Source organism: Hyposmocoma kahamanoa, unplaced genomic scaffold (genome assembly GCF_003589595.1).
Source record: "Hyposmocoma kahamanoa isolate Upper Pololo Valley unplaced genomic scaffold, ASM358959v1 185, whole genome shotgun sequence".
NCBI classification, from domain to species: Eukaryota; Metazoa; Arthropoda; class Insecta; order Lepidoptera; family Cosmopterigidae; genus Hyposmocoma; species Hyposmocoma kahamanoa.
Genome location: NW_020653715.1, coordinates 3,184,360 through 3,196,133, shown reverse-complemented (window position 1 = coordinate 3,196,133; position 11,774 = coordinate 3,184,360). Strand labels below are relative to the sequence as shown.

Here is an 11,774-nt window from a genome sequence, read left to right as displayed (position 1 = left end):
CTGGTATCATGACTGTGGCATCGCAGTACATTTACTCAAATATTTTGCATGCCCGTAAAAATTTACATGATTTCGTTAAGAAAGAAGATATCCATAATATTAACCTTAGAACTAAGTCCAAACTCATGGTTACTTTAAGAGCATAGATTAAGATTGTCATTTCCTAAGTATAAAATTTACATTAAAAGTATTTTAATTGGAAAGTCATATTACAAAATGGTAGACTACATGTTAGATAAAGATTGTTTGATTCAAAGTGTATTCCGTAGCATTTGTTTATTTGAAAAGAGCAATATTTAGAGTTTCTTTCTCGGGAAGGCGGCACAGTGAACGAGCAGTAGCTTAAAAAATGACGTTTTCAAGTGTAAAAATGTTACATGTGGAATAAATGATTATTTTATTTTGACTTTGAATGTAATTTTGTGAGTTACTCTAGGGGTTGCTTTTTAACCGACTTCAAAAAAGGAGGAGGTTCTCAATTCGACTGTATGTTCTTATTTTTTTTTTGTATGTATATACCATTTTAAAACTGCTATTTCAAAGTTGCGATGCTGCTCATTGCTTTATAATAAAACTCTTGTGGATTTGCACTTCACATACAATTCATTGACATTCTAATGAAAAATATTGATATCTTGTATATTTTACTTGTATTTTAAATAACAATAATTTAGTTAATGATAGCATTACAAATGAGTTATATTTGTGTATTTATAATCTTTGTTTTGTGTTTATTCTTCTTTATTGTTATTGTTTTTATTTGTTTCGTTTATAACTTTTGATTTATTTGCCTAGATGGAGAATGCCGGTTTACGATCAAACCAAAAATGGTTTTTGTTATACCCTTAGCAGCTAGACTTAAGTTTTTCTTTTTGTACCTAATTCTTAATAAAATAAATAAAGAATAATTATTATAAACAAATAGGGTCTGCTGGTTTATTCCTTCGTTGCTCTACTATGTACCCATACATTATAATAATATCTGCTAAAAATAAATGACTCATTTTGCCTATCTCTGTTCTAGTTAATTTACTTTGAATAAACAAGTACACCATTGTACAACAAGGACACCATTTTGCATCAGACTACACATTTTTGTTCGAAAATCGCCTCTAGTGCAACGGAACAAGATACGTCAATATGTAGCTTGATATTTATTGTGTTAGCGAATAATTTCTAGTCCTATAATATTATGGTTACTTATTTATGTTAGAGCCAGCGCAAACCGGCGGGCGAGAAGGCAGAGGAAGTTAAATTTATCAATGTAGATTTTATGCTATTTAAATTTAAATAAGAAAAATTTCAATGCCTTGGGAGGATCGGAGCATGGCAGCGCATTAATAAAAATCTCGCCTGTCACCCATTCAGGGGTAGGCAGAGGCTGTTCCTCCATTTGATACGTCCATAAATAGTATGTTTCATTCATCATTCTAGGTCAAACGACAATAGTTTTGTTTTGCCAAAGGGTTACGCCTTTGTAACACAAACTTTTTTTTATTACGTATATAACCGTATATTAATCTTAAAATAAATGTCATTTGAGTAGAAATAAAATCACGCCGTACGGCATGACTCTATAGGGCATCAGTCGTTTTAGTCCTTTTAGTCCTATAAGTCTTTTAAGCTTCCTAGGGTTAAAAGACTTCGACTCGAATTAGTATTCAGTTTTAGTCTTAAGACTCAAGACTTGAGGGTTAAAAGACTAGACTAGTCGTGAGGCTTCAAAAATGAGTCGAGTTTTTTTAAAAGGCCTTAAAAGACTGAGTCTTTTCACTCACAATTTTACAATCACTGATCTTACTTGATGCGTCGCCAGTGCCCATAATGGTGCAGTATTCCGTTAGTTGCAAGAATAACCAAAATAATTTTAAAATTGCAAAAAACAATAAATTAATACGGTTACTGCCAGTTGTCTTTCGCACATGCATGAAAATTACATTAAATAAAAATACAAAATTACAGAAAAAATACATAACTAGACGGAAGGAATTCTGGAATACTGTTCACTGGTTTGATACACCGTGTATGACATCGACGTCCACGTTGCATTGAAAGAATAATTTGTTCTAAATCTGTCTTTTTTTAAGTTTATTAGATGAACATAACAGTCGACATCCATACATACATACATACATATACTTCACGCCTTTTTCCCATCGGGGTAGGCAGAGACAACAGTCTTCCACTTGCTACGGTCCTGACACACATCCTTCGCCTCATCAACACGCATCAATGCTTTCATACACACTCGTCGGTTAAGGGTACTCTTGATCTGGCCCTTCTTTAGGATGGCCTCAATTTGGTCATGATACGTTCTCCTTGGTCGGCCCATACCAACTTGCCCGCTCACACTCGCCTTATAAATCTGTTTCGTCACTCTTCTTTCATTCATTCTCTCTACATGTCCGAACCATCTAAGCATCCCTTTCTCTATCTTTGTCACTATATCTTCTTCCACGCCGCAACGCTCTCTTATCACACTGTTCCGTAATTTATCCATCCGAGTCACTCCAGCCATACTCCTCAAAGCTCTCATTTCTACTGCATTAATTCTACTTTCATACTTCTTCTGCCAAACCCAACATTCACTACCATACATAAGTGTAGGAACCAGCACCCCCCCATGCACAGCCAATCGTGCCTTTTTAGACACTTTCTGGCTACCCATGAAGGTATGCAAGGCACCATTCACCTGATTCCCTGCATTCACTCTTCTTTCAATGTCTCTTTCACATTTTCCATCACACGTAAACGTAGAACCCAAATACACAAACTCTTTCACTTGATCCACTTTCTCTCCTTCAATCAATATTGTGCAAATCGTCATATCTTCCTCTCTTTCAAAAACCATTACCTTTGTCTTTCCCACATTAATTTTCATTCCTTTCCTTTTCAGAGCACCATGCATAATATTTACCATCTCCTGCAACTCCTCCACTGACGACGCTAATACCACTGGGTATTGGGCGTATAGGAGGCACTTGATGAGTAAACCATTCATTCTCAGCCCACACGTACTCTCTTTCAAAACTTTCAAACAATTGTCCATAATTAGGTTGAACAGCCATGGCGACGCTACACATCCCTGTCTAACACCTTTCCCGATATCGAACCAGTCAGTGTAAGCACCATTTATTCTGACACAGGCACTGGAATCCTCATAGAGAGATTTCAGTGCCTGAACTAGACTGCCGTCCACCCCATACATAGGCAAAGTCGACCACAATTCTTTCCTTGATACTCTGTCGTAGGCCTTCTCCAAGTCTATAAAAGCGCAATAGACTTTTTCCCAAAAAAGTCTTTTAGCCAAAAACTTTTCGGTTATGTTACGCAAGGAGAAGACCTGATCCATGCATCCCATTCCTCTTCTAAATCCCGCTTGCACGTCCCAAATTTTTTCTTCCGTTTCTTTCATCACTCTCTCAATCAATACCTTTGCATATAATTTGCCGACAATGCTAAGAAGACTGATTCCGCGGTAATTTTTGCAGTCTTGCTGCGACCCTTTTCCCTTATATAATGGTATGATGACAGCCTTGCCCCAGTCTCCTGGCACTCGGCCGCTTGACCAACAAAGGTTGAAAAGGCGGTATAGCTGACTAGCGATCACACCCTGTCCAGCCCTCAGCATTTCAACAGTAATTCTGTCATATCCCGCAGCTGTACCAGATTTCATAGTATTCAATGCCTTTATAATCTCTTCCATGCTTATACTTTCATTTTGACTTCCGCTCGTCTCTATGGCGATCTGAGCCTGCATTTGTACATCTTCCTTTTCAAACAAACTTTCAAAATACTCCTTCCATCTCTTTAATACGCATTCTTCTCCTTTCACTATACTGCCATCGTGGCCTCTGATTTTTTGCAGTTGCGAGGTTGTGGTTTTGCCTCTAGCTGTTCTTAAGGACTTCCAAAACCACTTAATGTTGCTTTGAAAGTCATCAGATAATCTCCTGTCAAACTCGTCTTTCTGGCACTCTTTCTTCCTTCCCACAACATCTTTCGCTACATCTTTTATTCTTTTATACTCTTTCCTTGCCTTGTTTACATCCTCTTTCGTTGCCTTTTGTATTCTTTCATTAGCTTTCATAGATAACCAATCTAACCACGCTTTCTTCTTATCAGACAGAACATTACGGACATCTTCATCCAAACAAACATTCCTCATCTTCAGCCCTTTTTTCCTTTTGGATACTCCACACATATCAGTAGCGACCTCTACCATTCCTTCCTTAAATAGCTTCCATAAATCTTCAATCCTACATACTTCTTCTATTCCATCAAACCTTTCAATCAGTTTACTCACATATTCATTTTTCACATCTGTCTTCTGCAAATTCTCAACTTTTATTCGTTCTAGCACACTAACAGGTTCCTTCACTCGATGCCGCCACCTTGTAAAAAGACCACCTATTCGGCTAACCACCAGAAAGTGGTCGGTGTCGATACCAACTCCACGGTATGCTCGCGTGTCAAGCACCTTTTTTCCTAATCTTTCATCCACTATTACAAAATCTATCATACTCCTCAAACTTCCTTCTGCTCTTGTATACATGTGGATCTTTTTGTGTTGAAACATGGTGTTTGTCACTAAAAGATTCCACTCCAAACATACTTCGAGTAGACACTTTCCATTATCGTTCACTCTTTCATCTCCAAACGTTCCAAACACATTTTCATATCCATCACGCTTCACTCCTACCCATCCATTGAAATCTCCTAACATGATAATCCTTTCATTTTGTTGACTTTTATTCAAAACCTCTCTTACACTGTCCCAAAATTCCTCTCTTTCTATTTGGGCTTTGGTGATCTGCTTTGAACCCGTATCTGTCGGAGCATAAACCCCTAAAATAAAGATGCGAGTCAGGCCAACTTTCAACCTCACCCATAGGAGTCTAGGGCTTACACACTCAAACTCAAGAACACATTCATTCATTCTAGAAGAAAAGAATACGCCAACTCCTTGGCACCCTCTGCAGGTTTCGGGCACTCCTGACCAGTACGCTGTGTGCCATGCGTCGTCGTATCGCATCCTTTTCTCTTCGTCTCATTCACACAAAGAACATCAATTCTTCTTTCATTCATCATCTTACATACTTCTTCTATTTTATCATTCATACCTCCTCTAACATTCAAAGTAGCAAAGTGGCTTTCTGCTGTCCACTTTCCGCCCCCGCGGAAACCGAGACGTGACGGGTGGCGAACCACATCGCCGCCATTTTGGTTGTTATTTAACAAAGTAACCATTGCAGTCCCACGAGAAGCTGGGGAAAAATATAAGTCCATCCTGGCAGTGCCCCGCTTGCCAGGGTAAAGCTAACCTATTTCTGGGTTCGCTCGGTCCCAGGGTTTGTGGCACACTTTCGACTAGGCATGCCTCTAACCACGCATCCATAGGCACGGCAACCGTAGATTGGCGGAGGGGAAGGAAATAAAAATAGGATTGGTAAAGGATGTGGTCAGGGGGGAAGGAGAAAATGGATATTGGGAAATGAAATTTAGGTATAGGATACTACTGTCTCGGAAGGAAAATAGGAGATTAGAGACGGTAGTAGCTCGGGGAGCCGGGGTCACATACCCGCGTACTTGTTATGGAATTACAAGTACCCCTGACTAACATCCAACATAGATTAACACATTAATTTGTTTAAAACTAGATTTTAACCATAATGCCAACCAGGAGCGTGTACGTACGGCATGTTTATGAAAGTTACTGTCAATTAAACTACAAAATTTATACCAATATAAATTTTGTAGTTGTTTGTTTTGAACCAATTCCAACATATAAAAGAAAATACACAAAAAGAAAGAAAAAGTGTTAAAATGAATATAATTATTATTTAAATTTTTATAGTTTAACTGTACTACATGAGGACATCTGAGACAGACTTTTTAAATACGTGACACTTAGAATAAAATATATCTAGTTGTTTATTGTCCTTAATAAGGTCATTATATGTGCGACACATTTTTGTTATGGGATTGTAAAAAATGTGTTGTTTTTAAAAACATTTAGGTCAAAAGCCTTTGCCTTAAAACTGTTATATCTATAGACATTCTTAATATGGTATACATTTAAATAATAGTTCTCTATAAATGGTTTTACAAAAAAGAAATTGTTCTTATAGACTTATTTCACTCAAGTCAAAATTTTAACACCTTCTTAATACCAAACAACTTAATTAAGTGTAATCTCTATTAAGATTTACTCTTATAGTCCTTATTTTAAGTTCATCTGTAGAACAACTGATTATTAATAGTAAAATTGTTCTATACACATCCAGTAAAGTCTAATTCATACTCTAAAAACTAGTGTATATACAATACTATATATAATACTTATATTGGATGTTACATAGCCATGTTACTAAGCAACATAGACAATACACGTAATATACCTAACACAATTATATAATATAAAGAAAAGTTAAGAAAGTCCATAATAGGCAAGCGATAAACCCGCTGCGGTCAAGTGAGGAATGTGATACAAGAACTAAGTTTAACGACAGCTACCAGTAAACAAATCGATCCGAAATGCATCGTCAAACAATGGAAGACCATATAGCCCGAACGCCGCTGTAAGACCTTCAAAGTATTTGTGTCAAATTGTTTTCAAATGTTACAGATAACCTGAATATATAGGCGTCGGCGCATGGGCAGCCTACCCGAACTAACGGAGCGCGCGCGACCGTCCCGCGCCGCGCGAACCGTCTCCGACCCACACCGTCATCGTGCTATCATCACTCAGGTAGATATACATTTTAATAGATTGATTACAACTTGCGACTGTGTCTCAGTCTCGCTGAGTCTAAAACGTGTTACAATCTTGTGACCATTTTTTCCAGTTACCAGTCAGTACGATATACAAAAAAGAATGGCTTTGGAGGAAGCCGAAAACTCCGTTGCGGGCAGTGCCCGTTGCGCCGAATCGAAGAAGGGATTCTGCCACGTCCTCTGTTGGAGCTGCGTCAGTGCGCCGTCTAATCACTCGACAACCACCGAAAGTCCCACAACCTCTCGTCAGACGATTCACTCTACTCTGCATATCAAGCGGTCTTTGCGCCACTGCCCTAGTTCCGTTCACAGCCTTTGCTGGTGCCGAAGCTGGGGCCATGCCTTTAGCAGTCATGCACAGTGTCGCAGCAATCATTGCTCCCTTCTCACCCCTAATTCTTCAAAAGACTGGAACTAGAATAGTCATAACATTAGCTCATTTATTCGTTTGTGTTCTGTTATCAGCGCATACTGTTGCGACTCCACTATCGGTGCTTCTGCCCTTGTACGGGCTATGTGGAGTTACGTTGTCGCCGATGTCTTTGGCATTATCAGTGTCAGCCACTAATTTAGCACAAGCAGCTGGTGATGAACGGAGAAGAAAAATTGCTCTGAGAAGAGCTTTACGAGCGCTTCGAGCTGCTCAAGATTTGGGCTTGGTATTCGGTGCTCTGATGCTAGGAGGAGCGTTGACGATCTGGCCAGAAGATTTGACACCGCTGTCGCTGACGCCACTCCCGACGAACACGTCTTTACCAAAATGGCCTCCAACTGAAGATGAATATTTTCTGGAAGATGATTATGAGGTTTGTATTTTTAAGTTAATTATGATCAATGTGTATTAATTCTGTGATTAAAAATACATATAACAAAGCGCACGCATATTTCTCAAAACAGTTTCCAGACGCATGTTATCGAATGATCAGATTTATGATGGATATCGAAACTGTTTCAAGGAGCGAACATGCGGTGCTGCGGGCTGCCCAGATACACAAGCCGTATTAGGCACTGTATTAAGCGCAGAGGGTCGAAGGATCCTCGTTGCGGCCTGGGCCTTTCTGGCCCTCATAGCGATCGGGCTGGGTGTGTATGGGGCTACCTCGTCTCCCGCGCCGCCACCAGACACTCGCTCTACGCTGCGAGATCCGAGAGCGCTGCTCGGCGTGCCGATGGGATTCTTCATCGGTTTACATCAGGGATTCATATACACTTCTTATATGAAGGTAAAAGATTTCTCCCTGGGCTGTTACTATTATCGCCATCATCCTGAACTTAATACTTCAATATTTCTTCGTGTAATTGAATTTGCAGTGGTACGGCGTTTGCGTAGGTGGTTGGGCATGCGCATGGCGTGCTTTACTGGGCGCGGGGGCACTGCAGTCGCTCACCGCCGCCACACTCAGTATGGCAGCCGCCAGAGGGCGTCGCATCGCACTAGCTGCAGGTTAGTTTTGATTGTGTACCATCCTACTTAATTGCAAAGAAAAAAAACTAGCGCAATGATAGGCAATGAGATTTAAAACTTACCTACCCATTCATAATGTTAAAATACTTAGAAAGCGGCATTACTTACCACTAGTGGATCATTTGTTTGCCAGTTCGTGTACCTACCACGTGATGTTTGCATTGTGTGACAGGCGGGTGTGCGGCGCACGCGTCTCTGATGCTGGCGCTGCTGCGCTGGCGCGCGGCGCGCACGGACCTGGCGCTGCCCGCGGTAGCCGCCGCTGCGTGGGGCGCTTGCGCCGCGCTGTGGGACGTGCTGCAGGTAAACAACGGTCTGCGCGACCGTTTTGCGATTCCCGTATAAGCGAGCTGTCAGCTGAAATAAGCCTAAAGCAATATAAAACCTCGCTATCGTATATTACCTTGTTGTAATGTAGTCTCGACCGTCATATCGACGCGGCAATCCGCAAAACGCAACTATTTTTTTTTGTACAAATGTGTTGTACAAAAAAATATCCGAAATCCCACTAAAATCGTTTAAATATGTTTGTTTTCAATTACATAGAAGCACCAACATTACGCACGTAGAAGTAGTTTCACATTTCGCATCGGGCCGTGGTAGACTACCGCCTACATCCCGTCCCAAGATCAGACCAGTGCCCAGCACTTGCCTCAGGCGTGGTGGATTGGTGATGATATGAGTAGGTTTTACGCTAACGCCCACCTGTTCCGCAGAGCGGCGTCTGCGTGGGCGGCGCGGGCTGGCGCGGGCCGTGGGCCGCCACGCTGTGCGCGCGCCACTTGGGGCTGGCGCTGGCGTGCGCGGCGCGCCTGGCGCTGTGCGTGCGCACGCAGCTGGCGGCGCTGGCCGTCGCGCTCGCCGCCGCCATCGCCACGCACGCCGCGCTGGAGCTCAGGCTGCGGAGGGGTCAGTAACCTGTCCCGCGTAAACCTGTCGGATCTAGTGAAGTCATAGGAAATCTGCAGAAAGTGAAGAAGAGCATGTGAAAAGAGCTTAGAGCGTATACGGAATGCGTCTTCCGTGTCCGCAGGTGCTATCGAGACCAGAGAACAAATAAGTAATATCGAGACGATCGTCAAGTGCATTGAATTTAACTGCATCCGTGGCCGAACGGTTACCATGCCGGACTGACACGCAGAGGTCCCAGGTTCGATTCCCGAGCCGGGAGAAATATTTGTATGGCCTACAGTTATTTCTCTCGTGAGTTTGGGTGTAATTTGTGGTTGTCTATGTGTGTGTCCATGGCACCCGCGACACAGGGTTTCTCTAGTGCGGGGCTATGTTGACTGTGTGCGTTATTATTTATTGAATCATCAGACGATCGCACATCACAGAGCAAATAACACAACCTACATAGTCTCTTAACAGTGTTGGGGGTTTCAAGCAATGCAAAAAATCTCAGCGGTTGGACAAGACTTTACGCGGGAAGACCCGGCTTCGATTTTCGATTCGATTCAAAGACATTGAATGTAAGGTTTCGTTATCATGGGCTTTACTTTTCAACGTAATTATTTAATTACTTTTTTGTAAACTGTAATTAATGCTTTATATTTTCAAGAATTGTAAAGTGTCCTTCCTGGCCAGGAGCGGAAGCAGCTCGGCACAGGTCCTAGCGAAGGGCCCCGGCGCATCAGACGTTGACCACGTCCCTGACAGCCAACTCGGACGATGTCGGCGGCATCGATGAGCCCGTGCACATCATTAGTTAACCTATACCATTGCTCAACCCCTCTCAGGGTGTTACCGCACTTCTCAGGCATTTAACATCTTAATGGTCTTCGCTCATAATTATATACTCGCGGCAAACGCGTCAGTGTACCACGAAACATTGAAAAGTGAGCTTTATCTCTCGAACCGTATAGTAAAATGGAAAATACTTACCTATATAAAAGCAGAGGTATGCGGTTGTCTTTCATTATACTTTCTTATATACATGTATTTTTCTCAAGAGTACTGCGACAAACCCTTCACGATTCCAAGGCTTTATCAAGGTACCCCCTTAGGCCATTACTTATACCAGTTGAGTCGGTTGCATTTACCGCTGGTCCTTTCTAGTACCAGGGTCCAATAACTGAAGAGGACTGCTAATCTTCAGACTACAGATCGTGGCACTGAAAAAGGTCAATATTTCGTCTTATATCTACATGGCGCTGATCAATAGCCTGGAAGAAGTTTATAGTATGTAAATTGCCGTGGAAATCAATTAATTCTTCTTAAATATGAAATATAAGAAGTTATAGCGTGCGACAGGCTTCCTCCTAGGTCAAGTCGGGGTAGACCCCCGGCTCGTTACCAAACTGATTGAACCGGGGGTCTGCGTCGATTGGACACTGGCATTTGGACGCGCCCATCTCCCACGCCTGTTCTACCTTTTTCTTGTAATTTTGTATGTGTTTCGAGTGTCCTATATTTTTCCAATACTGAAATTCCATACGTGTAAGTTGTCAGTCTGTAATTAAACCACGAGTGCCTGAACTTGTGCTGTGTTTTATTTGTGCATAGGACGTTTAGCACGTGTGCATAGGACGTGTGCATAGGAGAGTTATTCAACCTTATCCCTTCCTCTCCTTTCCATCAGCGGACCACCCGTGCCGGACTGCGTTGCCACAGTTGGACGGTCAGTTTAATACCGTCCCGCACTAAAAAGTTTGGCAATTCGTTCTTATGCCGAACCATCAAATTGTGGAACCAACTCCCGGCGCATGTATTCCCTCCCCTCTATAACATCGGGTCCTTCAAACGTAGTGTGAAGAAGCATTTGGCCAGACCGGCAAAATGATAGTGACGGAGTGAAGATATTTGTGTTTTCCATCCGTTACTCTCATCTCTGGACTGTATTCGCACTTTCCATCAGGCGCGGTGCAGTCATTTTGCCGAGTCACAATAAAAAAAAAAAAAAGGACATCATAGGGCCGCTACATATTTGGCGCCCAACGTGGGGCCGAAATGTCTCAATAACTTGAAAGCTTTTTAGTGCCACACAAACGCCACAGCGGTAGAAAGCATTTAAATTATTTGTTTGTATTATTCAAATATTGATCATGTGCTAAAATTATTTTCTGAACATTGAGAAATATGCTTGTCAATAGATGGCAGTGTGTGATACAAACTAATTTATAAATTGACGCTTCCTAATATGTACCCATGGTCCTAATCCTAAACGAAATAAAACAGCCGGCACTATCCATAAAAAATCCATGCAATAAGCGCAATCTAGTTGATTTGTTTGTTCTTCTTCTTCTTAAGGTGCCTCTCCAACTAGTGAAGGTTGGCACTCGCTACCCCAGTCCACTCTCATATGTTCCTCAGCCTCGATTTTTGCCTACGACCAGCTTTCCTTTTACCAGTGACATTTCCCATCGTTATCAGTTGCAGAACCTCGTATCTGTCATGCCTAAGTACATGACTCAGATAGGCAACATTTGTCTGTTTGATGGTCTGCAAAAGTTTTGCAGATCACGCTTCTGTCCAACTAGTCGCAGAACTTCGTCACTGGTAACTTTCCGAGTCCATGATAAGTGCTGCCACA

General features: G+C 41.8%; 1 protein-coding gene across 1 annotated transcript in view; it reads left to right on the top strand.

Moving 5' to 3' along the window:
* The window catches only part of LOC113226249, a 46,575-nt gene extending 35,773 nt beyond the window's left edge, over window positions 1-10,802 (top strand). Inside the window, exons 2-8 of the mRNA XM_026458811.1 lie at window positions 6,629-6,751; window positions 6,849-7,583; window positions 7,734-8,000; window positions 8,089-8,221; window positions 8,415-8,545; window positions 8,959-9,151; window positions 9,830-10,802. Of these exons, the coding sequence (XP_026314596.1) occupies window positions 6,656-6,751; window positions 6,849-7,583; window positions 7,734-8,000; window positions 8,089-8,221; window positions 8,415-8,545; window positions 8,959-9,151; window positions 9,830-9,858 (1,584 nt within the window). The 5' untranslated portion in view covers window positions 6,629-6,655 and the 3' untranslated portion in view covers window positions 9,859-10,802. The remainder of the gene's footprint in view (window positions 1-6,628; window positions 6,752-6,848; window positions 7,584-7,733; window positions 8,001-8,088; window positions 8,222-8,414; window positions 8,546-8,958; window positions 9,152-9,829) is intronic.
* The last annotated feature ends 972 nt before the right edge of the window (window positions 10,803-11,774 follow it).